The sequence below is a fragment of the Mobula hypostoma genome, chromosome X1, assembly GCF_963921235.1.
Source record: "Mobula hypostoma chromosome X1, sMobHyp1.1, whole genome shotgun sequence".
In the NCBI taxonomy this organism is placed as follows: Eukaryota; Metazoa; Chordata; class Chondrichthyes; order Myliobatiformes; family Myliobatidae; genus Mobula; species Mobula hypostoma.
In genome coordinates, this window is record NC_086128.1 from 21,855,418 (window position 1) to 21,876,540 (window position 21,123).

The 21,123-nt window shown below is 46.2% G+C and overlaps 1 protein-coding gene across 3 annotated transcripts in view; it reads right to left on the minus strand.

Moving 5' to 3' along the window:
• Positions 1–19,430, minus strand: part of stac3 (SH3 and cysteine rich domain 3) — a 69,182-nt gene extending 49,752 nt beyond the window's left edge. The window contains exons 1-3 of one of the 3 annotated variants that reach the window (XM_063037287.1): positions 19,134–19,429; positions 15,924–16,003; positions 11,822–11,888 (exon numbers count right to left, since the gene is read on the minus strand). In XM_063037287.1, coding sequence (XP_062893357.1) covers positions 11,822–11,887 — 66 coding nt within the window. In that variant the 5' untranslated portion in view covers position 11,888; positions 15,924–16,003; positions 19,134–19,429. Of the gene's footprint in view, positions 1–10,482; positions 10,837–11,821; positions 11,889–15,923; positions 16,004–19,133 lie in introns of those variants that run through there. The other 2 variants (XM_063037288.1, XM_063037289.1) reach the window with 2 other exon arrangements.
• Between the last annotated feature and the right edge of the window lie 1,693 nt (positions 19,431–21,123).

A 21,123-nucleotide genomic window follows, 5' to 3' on the forward strand; every position in this document is an offset into this window, starting at 1 on the left:
TGTGTAATCGGGGGATGTCAAGCAGCTGCATAAGTAGGTTGAGGAATAGCGAACTGAGTTGAATTCAGATAAGTTTGAGGTGCTGCTGTCATGATGCACCCTCAAAGGACTGGACCCAAGTGTGGAGGAACAGCAGGATACCCTGGACAAGGCGCAAACAAGAGATTAAACATCAGAATCAGAGTCTCGGAGGAGCGACTAAGCGACACCACGAGGTAACTTATCCTCTCCCACCACAGTGAGAATACCAGCAGAGCGCCGGAGGAGTGACACCACGAGAATTCATTCTCTTTGGCATAATGACCAAACCTCAGGCACTGAGAGTCTTCTTTAAATACTCACAGAATGCCAAAAGCACGTGACCACCTCCATCAAGTTGAAAAGAGTAACTGAAAATACGGGGGCTGAATCACTCCAATGAAGACCTTGATTAGTAAATTCAGCTGCTCAGAAACCCAGGAAGCTCAACGTACTTACAGCAAGCTGCTGGGTTCATGACAGCTGTACTGAGGAATCTTGGATCAAGGTACCACTTCAACTGTGAGTGGTTGGGCCTTGGGTTGTGTGTTGTACAACTAAGGGACCTTGGTGTTCAAGGACAATGTTCCCTGAAGGTGGAGTCATAACACATTCTTACACAGAGGATGGGTGCAACAGAGTGTTATAACATATCTCTACACTGAGTGTATGAGACAGAGCGTGTCATAACACATTCTTACATTGAGTGTGTGTGTGTGAGAGTGTTATAACAGGGTCTGACACTGTGTGTGTGATGGAAGAGAGGATTATAACATGTTCTTACACTGAGTGTGTGTGTGACAGAGAATGTTGTAACACATTCTTACCCTGAGTGTGTGAGACAGAGGATTATAACACATTTTTACACTGTGTGTGACAGGAGCTGTTATAACACATTCTCACACTATGTTGTGTGACAGGGAGAGGGTTATAACACATTATTACACTAAGTGTGTGTGTGTGTGTGAGACACAGAGTGTTGTAACACATTCTTACACTGAGTGTGTGTGACAGAGAGAGAGGGTTCTCACATTGTTACACTGTGTGTGTGAGAGAGACAGAAAGTTTGTTAAAACACATTCTTACACTCTGTGTGTGTGGCAGAGAGTGTTATAACATATTTCTACACAGCATGCGTGTGTGACAGAGAGAGGGTTATAACACATAACACATTCTTACACTGAGTGTGTGTGCGTGACAGAGAGAGTGTTGTAATACATTTTTATATTGAGTGTGTGTGTGTTGTAACATATTCATACACTGAGTGTGTGTGTGAGAGAGAGAGTGTTAAACACATTCTTATACAGTGTTGCATGATAGAGAGTGTTGTAACATATTCTTACACTGTGTCAGGACACTGAAGCAGGGACCCAGTCACAGACCAAGTACTGTGCACACTGTGATACTTACTGAGTAACAAATCCAGAGAGGTGACAAAGTCGGCGTCAAAGTTCAGGCGGAGATCAAAAATTCCAGAGAAATCCAAAACCCGGAACCAGGAAACAGGCAGAGTACAGATAAAAATGCTGGAAAAGCTCAGGAGAATTCACTGGCACAATCTGGCAACAAACAGGTGAAAACACAGGACTGAACTACACTGAGCAATAAACAGAGAGGCAGGTGATAGGTGGAGCACAGTGAGACACAGGTGGCAGCGATACAGGTAATAATGAGAAACAGGTGAGAGGTGGAGTATTCAGTAACACAGGGGCCGGAGCAGAGCAGGAGCGGGGACAGGAACACATGGCAATACAAAACCACAGACTGACGGCTAGGGGGAAAACACACAAAAAGACAAAGTTCAACTAGAGGTACTGACACACTGAGTGTGTGTGAGACAGAAACTGTGTTATAATACATTCTTCCACCGCGTAGGTGTGTGACAGAGAGTGTTATAACATATTTCTACACAGTGTGTGATAACACATTCTTACACTGAGTGTGTGTGTGAGACAGAGAGAGGGTTATAACATTCTTACACTGAGTGTGTGTGCGTGTGAGACAGTGTGTTAAAACACATTCTTACACAGTGTGTATGTGACAGTGTTGTAACGCACTCTTACATAGACAGTGTGTATGCTACAGAGTGGGTTTTCACTCATTCTTTCACTGTGTGTGACAGTGTTATAACAGATTGTTAAACCGTGTGTGTCCAATAACAGACAGCTGTGGATTTGTGAAGCTCTTATAAAAATGTGTTTTTCACTAAAACTCATCCACATAACTTAATCCAGTGACAGAGCTCTTCACTATTCAGGAGGTTCATTGATTTTATCGTTGTGATAAACATGCCTCCTCTGTTTGAAATCTGTATCCCATTTGTTCGTCTCTGATCCCTGCAAATTATTCATTTTGATATTATACTCCAGTTCCTTTTTTCTTGACAAGCTGAAACTTCGTCCACTACACTGACAGAGAGCACCTCCCTGCGCCAAGCCATTCATTCTCCCCTGCATTTTCCTGCAAAATATTTTGTGATATGGCTGTAAAGCACTTTTGGATTTTTGTTAAATGATTAATGTGCTGTTAAACCACGTCTTTTCTTTCCCATCTGCGACATACAGTATTTGATTGAAGAATCAGCACCATTTATTTGGAGCTGTCATCTACACAGGTTGTAAAATTAATTTTAACAAAATAGTTTTGTCGATTGCATTTGCTGAGAATGCTCCCAATGCCAGGAATGGATATCCTTCCTTCCTCATTCTCTGCAAGTAACATTCGTGCCACTGTCATTTCAAACATCTGCCGCCAGCTGCCCCTGGCATTGAACACAGGCCAAACTAACCAGATCCTTAACTGGATGAGCCACACAAGAATAGTCTCCTTGATACATTCACTACTTTTCCACCTGTGCTGCACAATGTCTGCAACTTGAATCCTGCTGAAGGGTCTCAGCCCAAAACGGCGACTGTTTCTCTCCATAGATGCTGTTTGACCTTCTGACTTCCTCTAGCATTTTGTGTATGTTGCACAAGATTTCTTGTCTCTGAAACTTGTACTGTATACAAAATGCACTATAGTTACTCACCTAGGCTACTCCAACAGCACCTTCCAAACCTTTCCAAGAAGGACAAGACCATAAGGCCTAGGAGCAGAATTAGAACATTCGGCCCATCGAGTCTGCTCTGCCATTGCATCATGGCTGGATTATTATCCCTCTCAACCCCATTCTGACTTGTTCCCGTAACCTTTGACACCCTGATTAATCAAGAACCTATCTATCTCTGCCTTAAATACACCCAATGACTTGGCCTGCACAGCCACTTGTGGCAATGAATTCCACAGATTCACCACCCTCTGGCTAAAGAAATTCCTCCTTGTCGCTGTTCTAAATGGATGTCCCCCAATTCTGTGGCTGTGCCCTCTGGTCCTTGTCTCTCCCACTATAAGAAACATCTTCTCCACATCCACAGTATCCAGACCTTTCAATATTCAATAGGTTTCAATGAGATCCCCCCCTCCCTCATTCTTCTAAACCGCAGCAAGTACAGGCCCAGAGCCATCAAACACTCCTCATTTCTGGAATCATTCTCATGAAACTCCTCTGGACCCTCTCCAATGCCAGCAATCCTTTCTTGGATAAGGGGCCCAAAACTGCTCACAATACTTCATGCAGTCTGACCAATGCCTTATAAAACCTCTGCATTACATCCCTGCTTTTGTATTCTAGTCCTCTCAAAATGAATGTTAACATTGCATTTGTCTTCCTTACCACCAACAGCACCTTCCAGTTAACCATCAGGGAATCCTGCATGAGGACTCTCAAGTCCCTTTGCACCTCGGATTTTTCCATTTTCTCCCCATTTACAAAATAGTCCACATCTTTATTCCTACTGCCAAAGTGTGTGACCATGCACTTCCCTACATTATATTCCATCTGCCACTTCTTTGCCTATTCCCCCAATCTAAGTCCTTCTGCAGACACCCTGCTTCCTCTGCACTACTTGCTCTTCCACCTATCTTCATATTATCCTCTAACTTGGCCGCAAAGCCATCAATTCCGTCATCGAAATCATTGACGTATAATGTGAAAATAAATGGTCCCAACACCGACTCCTGTGGAACACCACTAGTCATAGGCAGCCAACCAGAAAAGGCTCCCTTTATTCCCTCTCTTTGCCTCCTGCGAGTCAGCCAATCTTCTATCCATGCTAGAACTTTTCCCATAATACCATGGGCTCTAATTTTGTTAAGCAGCAGCATGAATAGCAACTTGTCAAAGGCCTTCTGAAAATTCAAAGAAACAATGTCCACTGACTCTCCTTTGTCCATCCTGCCTGTTACTTCCTCAAAGAATTCCAACAGATTTGTCAGGCAAGATTGCCACTTAAGGAAATCATGCTGACCTTGGCGTATTTTATCATGTGCCTCAAAGTACCCCGAAACGACATCCTTAATAATGGACTTCAAAATCTTTCCAGCCACTGAAATCAGACTTACTTGTCTAGAATTCCCCTTTAGACCATAAGACCATAGATATAGGAGCAAGATTAGGCCATTTGGCCCATCAAGTCTGCTCCACCATTCAATCATGGCTGATCCATTTTCCCTCTCAGCCCCAATCACATGCCTTCTCCCTGTATTTCTTCATCCCTTGACTAATCAAGAACTTATCAATCTCTGCTTTAAATGTACCAACTTCCACAGAATCACCACTCTCTGACTAAAGTAATCCCTCCTCACCTCTGTTCTAAATGGACGTCCCTGTAGTCTGAGGTTGTGCCCTCTGGTCATAGACTCTCCTACCATAGGAAATGTTCTCTCCACATCCACTTTATCAAGGTCTTTCAATATTCGATAGGTTTCAATGAGATCCCCCCTCAATCATTTGAATTCCAGTGAGTACAGGCCCAGAGCCATTAAACACTCCTCAAATGATGAGCCTTCCAATTCTGGAATCATTTTCGTGAACCTCGTTTGAACCCTCTGCAATGTCAGCACATCCTTTCTTAAATAAGGGGCCCAAAACTGCTCACAATACTCCAAGTGAGGCCTCACCAATGCCTTATAAAGCCTCAACATTACATCGTTGCTTTTATATTCTAATCCTCTCGAAATGAATGCTAACTTCAGCATCCCTCCCTTAAAGAGTGGAGTGACGTTTTCAATTTTCCAGTCCTCAGGAACAATTCCTGAATATTGTGATTCTTGAAAGATCATTACTAATGCCTCCACAATCTCGTCAGCTACCTCTTTCAGAACCCTGGGGTGTAGTCCATCTGGTCTGGGTGAATTATCGACCTTCAGCTTCCCAAGCACCTTCACCTTAGTAATAGCTAAGATATTAAATAATTCTGGTGAGGCAACGCATCCCTGTCTAACTCCTCTTTGAATTTTATCATCAATTTTTACTGCCGCCATTTGGTTTCAATATAAATTTTGAAGCAGTTGTTGGTCCCTTCCGTCAATGTTTAGTTTAGCAAGAATTTGAAATAATTTTTCATGTTCCACTTTGTCAAATGCTTTAGTGAAATCAATAAAACATAAAAAGTTATCATTTTGATATCCAATTGCCCTTTCTGAAAGCATTCATAGTATGAAAATTGCATTCCTAGTTCCTCTATCCTCAATAAACCCATATTGCAGTTTAGAAGTTTCTGGCCTTGACTTGTTTTTAATTCAACTCAGAACAATTCTCAACAAAATCTTTATTATGTGACTCATAAGACTGATTGTTCAATAATTTTCGCAGTCAATCATTCCAGGAATTTTCACAGTCAATCGTTCCAGGGGTGTATGGGCTGGTTGGGTCCTGACTAAATATCAGGAACTGCCCACAACATCATACTTGCCAATCTCTAATTGCGCTACAAGGTCATCTACTTTATTCCATACACTTGCGTGCTTTCAAATATAACACCTTCAGTCCTATATTCATCACCCTGTTTGATTTTTGCTTCCATGTTACCTTTCAGCTCATCCCACTGACTGCAATTCTGCCCCGCCATCAGCTTTTCCTTCCTCAGTCTCACTACACACTGTATCTACTTCTACACCCACTGCCCCATCCTCAGCCCTGTCACTCTGGTTCACATCCCCCTGTCAAATTAGTTTAAACCCTCCCCAAAAGCTCTAGCAAACCTGACTGCAAGGATACTGGTTCTCCTTGGGTTCAGGTGTAACCCGTCCTTTTTGCACAGATCTTACCTTTCCCAGAAAAGGTCCCAGTGATCCAGAAATCTGAAACCCTGCCCCCTCCATCAGTTCCTAAGCCAGTCATTCATTTCCAGATCGTCCTATTCTTACCCTCACTGGTGTGTGGCACAGCCAGTAATCCAGAGATTACTAACCTGGAGGTTCTGCTCTTCAGCTTTCTAACCAACTCTAATTCTCTCTTTAGGATCGCCTTCCTTCTACCTATGTCATTTGGTACCAGTTATGTACCACAACTTTCCCCTTTAGAATGTTGTGGACATCCCTGACCCTGGCACTTGGGAGGCAACATTCCATCTGGGTGTCTCTTTCACATCCACAGAATCTCCTACCAGCTCCTGTAACTATGGCATCCCTATCACTACTGCACTCCTCCTCTTACCCCACCCCTTCCCTTCTGAGCCACAGAGCCAGACTCAGTGTCAGAGGCCTGACCACTGTGGCATTCCTCTGCTAGGCCATCCCTTCCAATAGTATCCAAAGGGGTATCCCTGTTGCTGAGGAGAATGTATACAGGGGTACACTGCACTGGCTGCCTCTCCCCTTTCCCCCTCCTGACGGTCAGCCAGTTACCTGTATCCTGCACATTGGGTGTAACTGCCTTCCTGTATGTCCTGTCAATCAGCCCCTCAGCACCCCCCTTCCCCAGATGATCCAGAGTTCATCAAGCTCCAGTTCCAATTCCTTAACACGGTCTGAAAGAAGCTGCAGCTAGATGCACTTCTCGCAGGTGTAGTCATCAAGAACACTGCCTTCCCACACCCCAGAAGAAGAGCATTCCACTATCTTGCCTGGCATCCCCACTGCTCTAACAGTGCAAAAAGCAAGAAAGAAGAATTGAACAAAATTATCTACCTGCAGCCCCTGCCTCTACTTGCCGAACCCTCTATGAGCCAAAACCTGAACTCCCCACTCTCACACTATCCCACCCTCACAATGACTGCTCCACTTAAAACTAACTTCTTTTTATTGGCTCCTGCCAAATGCCAAATTTAGCATAATACAACATCTCCTCGGGAACAGTGACGTGTAGAATGTCCTAACTGCCCCACTTACTTCTTCTGAACTCCCTCTCTCTCCCACTACGCAATCCAACATCTCTTCGGGAACTGTGGCACGCAGAATGCTGCTGAGATGTTGCTACTCACATTGCTTGTCTTATAAAATGCAAATAAACAGCCAGAAGGCAAAAGCATAATGTGCTTGAAGTTCAGCATGTGAATGACAAAATGCAATTAGGGTCAGTGGATTGATAATGCTGGACACCACATTGCAAAGGGAGGGATACAAATATATACTAATTTTGGTGGATACCTTTCTTAAATGGGTTAAAGTTTTCCCACAAGAATCAACACAGCTAAAGTTACAGCTCAAATTTTGGTGACCCAGATTTTTACCCGTTGGGGTATACCGATGCTATTTCTGACCAATGTACACATTTTACAGACAAGGTTATGCAACACACTTTGTTAAGTATCAAGCAGAGATTTCCCCAGTAATGGTATTGTTTGTGAAAATTTAAACATTACACTTTGAACTCTAAAGATGTATAACCTCTCCCTGCTTCAATCTGTGGTTCCCACCTGCTTTAAGTAGATGACTATTGTCCAAAGTGCCTTAATGACTAATGGTTGGTGGCTCTGACATCTACTATCATGAAGTGCTTTGAGAGGCTGGTCAGTGTATTAACTTCAGCCTTCCAGGCAACCTCAGCTCACTGCCTACCACTGAAACAGGTCTCCAGCAGGTGTCCTACACTCGTCTCTGAGCTCTCCGGACAGTAAAGACAGTTACGTCAGACTATTTTTTATTAACTACAGCTCCACTTTCAACACTGTAATCCCAAGGAAATTTATCACCAAACTCCAGAAACCTGGGGGTCAATGCCACCCTCTGCATCTCTGACTTCCTGACCAACAGACCACAACCAGTGAGGATAGGCAATAACACGTCCGACATGATTATTCTCGACACCAGCGCACCACAAAGTTGCACTCTCAGCCTGCTAATCAACTCCCTGTACATTCTGACTGCGGGGCCAGATTCTGCTCTAACTCTGTGTACAGGTTTGCCGATGATAACCACCGCAGTGGCTTGTATCTCAAACTACGATGAGTCACAGTACAGAAAGGAGACGGAGAGCTTAGTGACACGGTGTCATGACAACAACCTTTCCCTCAATGTCAACAAAGAATGGTCATTGACTTCAGGAAGGGGGAGGGCGCGTGCATGGTGTGAATACTCCTGTCTACGTCAATGGTGCTGAGATTGAGAGAGTTCAGAGCTTCAGGTTTCTAGGTGTGAACATCAACAATGGCCCATCCTGGTCCAGCCATTTAGACACCACAGCCAAGAATGCAAACCAGTGCCTAGACATCCTCAGGAGGCTAAAGAAATTTGGCATGTCCCCATCAACCCTTAGCAATTTTTATCAACGCACCGTACAAAGTATTCTAACTGGATGCATCATGGGTTGGTATAGAAATTGCTCTGCATGTGATTGCAAGAAACTGCAGAGAGTTGTGGACACAGATCAGCACATCAAGAAAGCCAGCCTCCCCTCCATGGACTCTGTCTATACTTCTTGCTGCCTTGGTAAAGTATCCAGAAGAATCAAAGCCCCCCCCCCCGCCAAATCTCTCTTCTCCCCTCTTTCATCCGACAGAAGATACAAAAGCCGGAAAATACATACCACCAGGCTCGAGGATGGTTCTACCCCATTGTTATCAGACACTTGAACGGTTCCCTAGTATGATAAGATGGACCCTTGACCTCACAATCTACCTTGTTATGACCTTGCACCTGCACTTTCTCTGCATTCTGTTATTGTTTGACCTTGTTCTAACTCAATGCACTGAGTAATGATTTGATCTGTAGGGACAGTATGCATGATAAGTTTTTCACTATCTCAGTACATGTGACAGTAATAAACCAATTTAAGTTCCAATTCCACATCTGACAGTTCAATAGCACAATTGCCACCAGGCAGCCATGTTTCCCATCTCTAATTCTAGGGGATATGCCCCATACCAACTCATAACTTGGGTACCTTTAGGTCTCGAGAGTCTTCAAGGGCTTGATCTCTCCTAGCCAGCACAAGATGCAGTCACTCATAAAGGAGCGGATAAACTCTTATTGGAAAATATTTCAGCAGCACATAATTTGGCTGCTGCTCAAATTGGGGAGGTGGGGGATATAAATAGACACGCAAGGTTTATTCTGAAGGAAAGATTACATCAATGGAGTATGACATTGGACAACAATTCGTGCTCTGGGTATTCAAGCCTGGTACTTTGCTTTTTCCAAGTTACTGGTAACCACACAGGACTGCTGATAAAGCCAGCCCTTCTGTATACAAGCTTCTGCTTGACAATGGAAAGTCTAGTTGGTATATTCACCAATTACAAGCTTTTGGCTCTCAACACAATTATCATCAACAGCATGTCCTTCGTGTTGCCCTAACTTTATTCAGAGTCCGAGTGTGTGAGCTGTTGTCATCAACACAGACGTGAACACCAGCAAGATTAACCATGTAGAACGCTGCTGGCAAGATGATTGCTTCTCCCACATTTCTGCTCTCATAGCAGTGACTAATGCACTGTCTCTTCTCACCCTTTATGCTGAGGATTAAACTTCAGCATTTTAATTCTCTTCTATAAATAAGAAGAGAAATTACACTTCTCCTGTCTTTTCCAGCTTTGCACTGGCGATACATGTTATTGTTTTACCTTGTTCTACCTCAATGCACTGTGTAGTGAGCAGTATGCAAGACAAGCTTTTCAGTGAATCTTGCTTCATGTGAAGATAATAATCAATGCCAGATCAATACCAGTAGACCTTGCTGCTGGTTCACCTCTCTGCTGGTGATCGATATTCACCTGGGATGCTGCACAATCTGCAAAATACTTCAACTCTCTCAGCATCCTGCTCCACACTTGCCCCCATCTGAGCAATTGAACAGCAGATTCTGCCCACAATTGCAAGAAGTGATGAACGAGGACTGCGGAAAAGCCTCCAGGTGAAGCATCTGGACCTGCACTGACGTCTTATCTGGAACTACAGCACCAGCTGAACCCTAACCAAAATCTTTCTTCTCAGAGGGAGAAGCGAGTGAAAGGGAAGAGGTGGAATGTAAAGGCCTTCAAAGATGGGCTTGTGGGAAAAGGAGGTGGATATTGGGTTAGGAAGAGATGGAAGAACCCAGGTATCGTGTAGCAACACGCAGAAACGTGTGCATCCTGCCAAAGAACCTCCCAATACTGAATACAGGATAGATAAACCTTGAGACCCTGTCCCTCATTGTTTTACCTGAAACACGCTTTTCATAATGTTCCCTGGTCCCTGTCTTCTCCGGACGCAGAGCCTTTGCTGGCACTGTGATTCCAAGGCAGCTGCCTCTCGTGAGCAGGGATGACACTTGAACAACCGTTTGGTAAACACAAGGCGGGCTACCGCAGAGAAATGAAAGCTCTCGGTGGAAGGCCCCAGCGGCTCCCGTTCAGCTCCACTTGCTGAGCACACAGTGTCTGTGACGGCCCTCCCTGACTCCCGACACTGCTGCTAGGGAAGGTTTTCTGAGCACATGCTCACTTCAAAGGGCATGTGAACCAAGTTTCAGGGACAAAAATAACCGACAAAAGGATTATTTACTTTGTTGTGTGACGGACGGGAACAGTTTGACGGAGCATTACTCAACAGAATGACATTCGCGCCTCTGTCTCATAAATCCTGGCAAAGTGCAGCCTCCCCAGCCCATCCCACACCTCTGAACGGTGAGACAGCAGGGCTGGGCTCACGTGGAGCATTCCGCCAGCAGCCTGTTTGATGCTCCTCCTGTAGTGCAGAGTGGGTGGCACAGAGACGCGGAAGGCAGACTGTGTTCATTACCAGGGTCAGGGGTCCAGTACAGACTGTCGGGCAGATGAGGAGTTCCATCTACGCGCGCGCACACACACCTCGGCTCATCACATCCACACCACAGTCTACAGGACATGTATACATCACCCAGCGATACCTGGATAGGGATGTAGACAATACTAAGCTTCTCACACACGCACACGTGACTCTACCTCTGACAGGAGACATCATACCAGCTAAACAAACTCAGGAATTCCTTTGAGTTTCCAATGCCTGTAGTTTATGACAGGCAGCCATTCTTTCCCAGTGCTGCATTGTTGCCCAGTCACTGATGCTGGGGTGAATTTTACAATCCCCCGCATCAGCAGGCCTAGGGGTCCCTGACTAAAATGATTAACGCACGACCACTCTGTGGGTGATTCGTACATGTGCTACCAAAGAGTGGCCTGATCTCACCCAATCTCACCTTAAACTTGGGGCCTGACAACCAACCAAGGGGGAAAACACTGATGTCAGTGGCCTAGGATGAACTAGAGAGAAAGGCCACATTAAAGGCCATTTTGGCACCTATTCCTGCAAGGTACAGACAAATTAGCCAGTAACTTATTCAACTTGTTTTCTCACCTCTTTCCATTGGTTTTGGAAGGATGAAGTGTGCACACATCTGGCCCCATTGTCATAAATATCTCCTGCATACACCCTGCCTAATCAGCTCCTTGAATCCCAACCAGTTTCCCTCTCCCCCCATGAGCAACACATCAACTCAATGAGACAATGTGGCCATTTTTACCGGAGATCCAGGCTGTTCCTCCTTCTGTGGGGCACTGGAATCATTTAGAGCCTCTTTCTCTGTCATTCTGGAATGGAAGGAACAAATTACTTCATGAAATTTGAGCGCAAGTTGGCCAGAAAGGACTCATGAAAACAAAAGAAAACACTGAAACAACCCTTCCAGCTGAAGTAGTATTTCACATGCGTGACCTCCTGGCCTTGTTTATTGCATCTAGCGCTCCCTATGTGGTTTCCCCTACATTGGTAAAATCCAGTGCGCACCTTTGCTCCATCTGAAGCTCCTGGTTTCCAGCCATTTAATTCCCCTCCCATTCCCATACTGACCTGTCTGTCCTTAACCTCACACTGGCTATGGAGGTGGTGAAACACCAACTACAGGAACAGCATGTCCTATTCCCCCTGGGTGTTCTACAGCCTGACAGCATGAACATTGAATTCTCCAACTTCATGTAACCTGCTCCACTTCTGTCCCTTTTCTCTCTCCCCTGATCTACCCAGTTCCTCACCCATCAACTCCATCTGTCCATCACCCACACACCCCTCCCACTGGGTCCCTTCCCCCACCCACTCCATCTGTCCGTCACCCACACACCCCTCCCACTGGGTCCCCTCCCCCACCCACTCCATCTGTCCATCACCCACACACCCCTCCCACTGGATCCCCTCCCCCACCCACTCCATCTGTCCGTCACCCACACACCCCTCCCACTGGATCCCCTCCCCCACCCACTCCATCTGTCCGTCACCCACACACCCCTCCCACTGGATCCCCTCCCCCACCCACTCCATCTGTCCATCACCCACACACCCCTCCCACTGGGTCCCTTCCCCCACCCACTCCATCTGTCCATCACCCACACACCCTTCCCACTGGATCCCCTCCCCCACCCACTCCATCTGTCCGTCACCCACATACCCCTCCCACTGGGTCCCTTCCCCCACCCACTCCATCTGTCCATCACCCACACAGCCCTCCCACTGGGTCCCCTCCCCCACCCACTCCATCTGTCCGTCACCCACACACCCCTCCCACTCGGTCCCTTCCTCCACCCACTCCATCTGTCCGTCACCCACACACCCCTCCCACTGGGTCCCCTCCCCCACTGTTCCCATCTGCCCATCACCCACACACCCCTCCCACTGGGCCCCTCCCCCACCCACTCCATCTGTCTATCAACCACACACCCCTCCCATTGTCCCCATCTGCCCTTGTCACCGCCTTTATTTGGTTCCATGTTCCACCTTCCTCTTCTATCAGATCTCACCATCTGTGTCCTCTGTCACCTCCACCTCTCACCTCCCAGCCTCTGCCACCATCTCCACTCTCCCCCCACTCCATCTTCCAGTCACCCTCCTCACCTAGATCCACCTGTCACCTGCCAGCTCTTGCCCCACTGGTCCCCTTCACCTCTTTATACTGACTATCTTCTCTGTACTCTCTGTCCTGATGAAGGCTCTTGAACAGAAATGTCAACTGTCCATCCATCACCACAGATTCTGCCTGACCCACTGAGTTCCTCCAGCAGTTTGTGTGTTGTGTCAGGTATGTCTCCATATTGAAAACCTGTACGCCATTCATAAGCAGCTCTCCTCTACAAAGGAAATCCAAACTCTGAATTAACACCTTGTGACTCCAGCCTATAGAACTGATCAAAGGAAGAAGCACTCAAGTTTACCAACGGATTAACCTAGAATGGAGAGGCTCCATGGATAACAACTTACCTCTCTCTACACCAACCAAAATAAAGGTTTACATTGTGTAAATGTGAGGCAGTTTCTAGAAAATCATGAACTGAGTGAAAGGTGCCCTTTGGTCTGCCGAAAACTTGCTGGTCTTTTGGCACACTGAGACGTATGTAAGAAAATGCTGCCAAATGTCCCAGGAGCAGGTGCTGAGGGACACACTGAGACTCGGTGTAAAGTCCAATTTCCTTCCAGCCATTTAATGGTACACAAAAGGGGCTGTGTTCCATCTCTCAAACACTTCACTGATGCCTTGTCTAGAGAGAACTGAAGTGACATTAACCCATGGTTCAATGATTGCAGAAAAAAAGTGTTCCCCTGTTGTCCTTACACATTTGGAGAAGAAGGATGCTTATGTGAGAATGCTGTTCTTGGACTACAGTTCAGCATTCAACATCATAATTTCATCCAGACTTGACAGAAAGTTCAGAGACCTTGGCCTTGACCCTGCCTTGTGTAGCTGGATCCTGGACTTTCTGTCAGTTCACCAGCAGGTGACTCTCTCACCTCCTGCCCTCTGACCTTTATCATTATTAGTACAGAGTAAGGAATGGATGGTAAAATAATAGAAATTTGTGGATTACAAGCCAATAAATTACAGAGAATCATATCTTATTACTGGGAAGAAGGAAGGTTAGGGTTATCCCATAAGAATCAGGTGATAAGATGACCTATACATTCACGAACGATAGGTTGGGCAGGCAAGGAATACCTAGAAGAGAGCAAACTGGGGTATTTTGTTGGGTGGGGTTCACCTAGATGTGAGGGAGCCCAGAGAAGAATTTGTGACCAGACTTCCAGAAACTGTGGTGTTGCAATGTCATACCACATGTGATCGTTGCAATTCAGTTCCAGTGCACTTTTCAGCAATAAGTGTGTTGTCTTGGAAACAGCTGATGACGCGCATCAGAACTGGCAGCTTCCGTGACTTGAACCTGTTCATTTCGTAATGAGGGCAGGTGCTGGTTTCAGTGGTGTAGTCTCTGAATGGCCAAGACCTCTGACCAAAGCTGGGTTCATGGGGGACAAGTGCAGCAGGTTCTGTCACTTTGGCCCTGTCTCCAGGGCGGACGGCCAAAGTGCTGAGAGGGTGGGAGAAAGGAGGACTCAAACATTAAAAACAGGAGAAGGTCGTTCAGCCCCATCAGCACTGTTCCTTCTAAGCTGCATGGGTGCACGGCCATGCAGTAACTGAAATGCTCCTGCACACATAGCCTTTATTGCTGCACAGCTAAAGTTTTCTTTTATATAATATTAATATAATTTTGAAATTATGTTAATATGATTTTGAAATCTATGTCAATATAATTGTGAAGTAGTATGTGTTAATATAATCCATAAATTTTCTAAATAATAAATGCGCATCCTTTACTTTGAAACATTTTAGAGCTTCAATGTATTTCTATTGTCAGTGTTTCATGTTACAACACTTACAAATTGTAACAATAAACACAGAATGGAAGTCAGTAGCTCTAATAAACCGCCAGCCCGCTAGTCAAAACATTTTACTTTTGCCTGTCAGTTGTTTTGACTGCCTAATGTCGTTTACTTGTGTTGTGAGTTGTAGTTTGTGTCTGTCTGATGTGAAAAATTCTCTATTCTGACTTTTTGGTAAGTAATCTTTCAAAAAAATCATAATCTAATAAGAATTTTTATAAAGTTTACAGAATATGAAAGATTTTCTTTGTACCGTATTTCACTATACCCTCCATTTAATAAATAAAATCAAAAGTATATGATTTTAAAATTTTCATTCTAAATATTCATAGTACACACATTACAAAGAAAACATTTAAAGTGCCACACAGTTTTCAGGCCACATAAAAATTTCCTGCTCAGAGCAATGGTTGCTCTATGCAGCTGTAAAAAGAAAAATTAGAGGAAACGTTGCCCGTTAGGTCTGACCTGCCGCACAGGTCATGAATGGCCGACTTGTGCACTGTCCATACATGTGAGCAGGCATTTGGGGTGGATTTGCTGGCTGCTGTGTGGCTGCAGGCACCTTCTGCCGGGTGGGAACTGGCTCTGAAGCAACATCTGTATTGTTGAATTAAATACTCCACGTTGCCCTTGGATGGCCTATGGTTTTCCTTAAATATATTACCAGGCAGTTGCATTTGCAAACTGGGTTATGAATGGCACTCAAGAACAGATCCTGACAACAACCTGGATACAACAGTCCCACATGCTTCCTGGCATTTAACGTGGACTGAAGCATGCGATTTCTCAGAGCATTATGCATGCCTTATATCATTACACTAAGTTCTCCCATTTCAAACCAAAGGACTACTTCTGAGCTCTGAGGGAAGGGGAGGTTTTGGCATTACCACTGTTTTGGGGGTGTGTATTACACAGACCTTTGTCAATGGGTCAGTCCACTGCTCACTCCACCGGTCTCCCTCTCACTCTGCTTCCCGGCAATTGGGGAGTTGGCGGCCTGTTTACGAGAGAAATATGCTTGAGAGGATCTGGTATTATGACGTGCAGAGTAACTGCTATCCGTTGAAGCTTCTACGTGAGACATCAGGCGATGGAGGTGGGGGTGGCAGGGAGCTACAGCAGCTGTTTCACTATCTGAAATGATCGGGCCCCAGCAAGAGATGTGTGAGCTCACTATAAATAGAACAACTAGGACTCCAATGCTCCTCATAAACATGGCACCTGCTTGCTGTGGCTCCTCCCACCTCCTCCTGTGGTGTGACCAGGACTGGGCTGCAGTGGGAGATAGGACCCTAAGTCTAACCAGCTTTCCAGCTCCCTCAGACTTTCTCCTTCCTCACCTGCAAGTTTCGACCTTGATAGTGCCCCAGACAGCAGGCCTCAAGTCCTTCACTCGGGCTCCGGCACAAGTCGAGCACGCAGTCAGAGCGACAGTCTCCACACCTCTGGTTGAGCCATGGGGAGAAGGCATAGGGATCCCATGCAACCAAGCTCGGTGGGAACTCTGCTGTCAGCAAGACCGACTGCACCTCACTTACGTGGGACTATCCTCCAGTCACTGGATTTTTCTGGAGAAATGATCTTGCTTTTAATGGGAGGTGTTGTAGTTGGTGTTGACTCCCACAGTTTTCCCTGCCCTTTCAATGCATTGCTTACTGAGTAAATTGATGTTATGTCTTGCATAGTATTTTGCTGCCTGTAAGTACATAGAACATGCAGAACAGGAACAGGAGCTTCAGCCCTCGGTGTTGTGCCAAACTAGTTGATCTAATGACATCTAATAAAACTAGCCCCATCTGCCTGCACGTGGTCCAGGTCCCTCCATTCCCTGTGTATTCATGTGCCTGTCTAACAGCCCCTTAAACGCTTCCCCCACTACCACAGGCACCACGTTTCAGGCACCCACCACTCCTTGTGTAAAAAAAAATCTGCCCCTCCCTCCTATCTCCTTTGAGCTTTCTCGCTCTCTGCTTAAATTGATGCCCTCTAGTATAAGACAGATCAACCCTGGGAAAGAGATATCTATCTGTTCCTCTCATAATTGTAAGTCTCCCCTCAGCCTCTGGCACTCCAGAAAAGAAAACAAACCAAGTTTATCCAACCTCTCCCTACAGCACATCCCACCTAATGCAGACAGCATCCTAGTAACCCCATTCTGCACCCTCTCCAAAGCCTCCACATCATTCCTTTGATGGGGCAACCGGAAATGAATGTAGTCCTCCAACTGCGGCCTAACCAGAGTTTTATAAAGCTGTGACGGAACTTTCTGACTTTTGAATTCAATGCCTTGACACCAAAAAAAGCAAGCATGCCATACGCCTTCTTTGCCGCTCTATCAATGTGTGTGTCCTCTTTCAAGGAGTCCAGTGGTGAAATGATGAGTGTGAAGACCTGGGGCAATTCACAGGCCTGAGTTCAAACCCTGCCACAACCCCTGTGGAACTTGGGTTCAGTTACTAATCTGGATTTGTGCATCATTGACTATCCCCACTTCTGAGCTCATGGTTGAACAAAGGTTACTGATGGAGCACTTGAAGATGGCTGGGCCCAGGACACGCAGTGATGTTCTGGGGCTGGAGTGATTGACCTTCATCAATCATGACCACCAGCCACATATGGGGTGACTCAACCACTGCAGTGTCTTATCCCTGATGCCCACTGACTCTGCTTTGACCCCACACTCAGTCAAACACTGCCTTGAGGTTAAGGGCAGTCACTCTCATCTGGGAGTTCAGCTCTGTGGCCCAACTTTGGACCCAGAGTGGGGTCTGGAGACCAGTGGTCCTGGTGAAGGCCTGACTGGGTCACGGTGAGCTGGTCACTCGTCAGAGGTGATCAGATCTCTCAGCACTTTACTGATGACGGAGAGCAGGCTAAGGGGTGAATAGATGGACTGGATTTCTGCTTTGTGAAGGGGATGTACCTAGGTGATTTTCTTCACTGCTGGGTAAACGCAAGGTTAGAACTGATGGGTAGTGACAGCAGTGGGTGGGGATGGTTGAGGATGGGGGGAGGGATGGTTTTTATGAAGTGGCGGGGCAGAGTGATGGTAGGGAAAGTGTTGGTGGGTTGGGTCACAAATTGACAGAGACACACAGCACAGAAACAGGCCCTTCAGCCAAGAATCCCACATTTGACCCCTCTCCCTCCAAACCATTCCCATCCATTTATCTGTCCAAATACATTTCAGATGTTGTTAATGTACCTGCCTTAAGCAATTGGTCTGGCAGCTCATTCCATACACTGACCGTTCTCAGAGTGAAGAAGTTACCCCTCTGTTCCTATTAAATCTCTCCCCTCTCACCTTATAACTGTGTCCTCTAGTTCTCTATTCCCCAGCCCTGGGGAAAATATTGAATGGATTCGCCCTGTCTATGTCCCTCATGACTTAATACACCGATCATCTCAGACCACAGTCTCCTACTCTGCAAGGAATACTCGACTTCTCAACCTGTGCCTATAACTCAGTACTTCAAGTCGAGGCAATGTCCTGGTGAAAGATAAGGTTTGAGGGAGTCAGGGTAACCGGATTATGTGGCTTCCAGCATTTTTTGAGGAAGGTCGATTCCCTTCGAGTTGGCAGCGGGACATCCGAAACTTCCAATTTCAATCAGTCGCCGAATTTTGCGACGGGGCGAACATTCTGAATGAAGGACGGACGTGTGGTCTCACCTTAAGGTGCTGAACGAACAGGTTGTTGATGTTTGGGACAGCGAGACAGATTTGTATTGGAGCTCCCCGCCAGAGGTTGCAATGCACCGGACGCTCATAGTCCTGTTATTGGAACGAGTTTACTATTGATGAGGAACATGAGTCCTTACACCCAGGGTCCCGAGGGACTTGGCTTCAGGGCTATTCTGAGCAGGGAGGTCAGGAGATCTGGTCGCATCTAAATGCGGATCTTCGCAAATATCAGCTCAGGTTCCAGAGGGGCAGAGAAGTCCCATTCAATTTGCATTCCTAAACTGCACAAAACCACTTTCGAAGTTCGCCCACTTTCTGCTAACAAACGGTTACAAAGTTTCAAACTCAGCACACGTTCCAGGCACCGGTTTAAGAGCAATCCCCCTCCCCCCCCCCTCCTCACCCCAAGAGTTTGTAAATCGGCATTTTCCCGGAGAACAAACCTTGCCAATCCCCTCTGGACTGTTAGAAGAAGTGCCGGGAACGAGGTGTTTTCGGGATCTCTTTACCCCGGTGAGCGGAAGAGCCTCCCTGTCCGTGGCTGCTGGGTTGAGCGATGTGGTCGGCGGCTGTTCCAGCGAACACTGGGAGCCGGGTAGGCTCAGTGGGAGATGACACAGACACTGCTCGGGCTGACAGGGGGTAATTGGAGCCGCTCTCGGCTCCTCTCCTCCCACAGCCAAGCTGCAATGAATGGACCCTTCCCTCGAGAACCGCTCTTGTGTAACGCCCCGGAGTGTTCCACAGGCTCTGGGGACTCGCCTCTAAACCGCCTGGACGGGAGGTGGGAGCGAGGGCAACAGGTTTCCAGTTGTCACCTCAGCCCTCGAACCAGTAAAACAGGTATACAGACACACACACAGTCACACACAAGTACACATCCACACAGACATAAAAACGTGTGAAGCGGAATCAGGACCCTGTTGCGCCACAGATCTTGATCATGCTTGAATTCTTTTTACCCCACATCCCTTGATTCTTTAAATATTCAGAAATGTATCGATGTTGTTCTGAATGAACCTAGAGCCTGAGTCTCCATAGCCCTCTGGGGAAAAACGTCCAAAGTTTGGCCACGTCTGGGTAAAGAAATCTCTCCTCACCCCAGTCCTGAATGGCCAGCCACTTATTCTGAGACTGTGACGCTAGTTCTGTATTTCATAGAAAATAGAACAGTACAGCACAGTAAAACCCTTAGGCCCATGATGTCGAAAAAAATAACCAATTCTAAGAGCAATCTAACCCTTCCCTCCTACATAGCCCTCTATTTTTCTTTCATTGGTTGCCTACCTAAGAGTTTTTTTTAATGTCCCGAAGGTATTAGCCTCTACTACCACCCCTGGCAGGGCGTTCCACACATCCACAACTCTCTGTGTAAAAAACCTACCTCTGACATTCCCCCCACCCCCACTACCTCCTATACTTTCTTCTAATCACCTAAAATTTATGTCCCCAGGTATTAGCCATGTCTGCCCTGGGAAAACATCTCTGGCCATCCACTCAATCTCTGCCTTTTATCATATTGTACATCTCTTATCAGGTCACTTCTCATCCTCCTTCACTCTGAAGAGCAAAGCCCTACACCTCATAAAAGATGGTCTCTAATCCAGGCAGCATCCAAGTAAATCTCCTCATCCCAGGAGAGACATCATCCCTACATCCAGCCTGTAAGAATTCTGAAAGACTCAGCAAGGACTCCTTCCATTGTCCTAAATTCCAGAAGACAGTCTCAGTCCTCTCAACATCTCTCCAAACAGTGAACCCACCACCCCAGAGAAGAGTCACCAGAAAGTGAAGAGAAAGACCGGTGAATCTTCTCTGTACCCTTTCTTTAACAATTTTTTAGGTAAGGAGGTTGAAATTGTACACAATATTCCAAGTGTGGTCTGACCAAGGCTCTATTTAATTGCTGTAAGACAACTTTCCTGTACCAGTAAAGGCAACCATATCTTTTGCCTTTCTAATTGCATGCTGTATCTGTATGTTCACTTTCAATGGCTTGTGCCCCAAGAAGCCCAGGTCTCTTTGAACATCAAGACTTCCCAGTCTATTGTTTTACCCACTGACCTCACAGAAGAAGAAAGAAGAAAGCCATTAACTCTGAGTGGAGTCATCGGGATGCCATCATGACAGCATTTTTTTTTTAGCAGGCTTTCTTATTTTTACAAGGCTGAGTTGCTAGCTCAACGCTCAACCCAGCACGGATGGAAAGCGTGCAAGGGAGCCGGCTGGATTCGAACTTGGGAACCTTCGCTCCAAAGTCCGGCGCTGATGCCACTACGCCACCAGCCAGCAGACTGACCTCACAACTGTTTCACATTCTGCTCCACCTGCCGTGATATTACCCAGTCACTCAGCTTGTCTATATTCACTTGAAGCCTCTTGGCATTCTGATCAAGATTCCAACTTAGTTTCACATCATCAGCAAACTTTGAA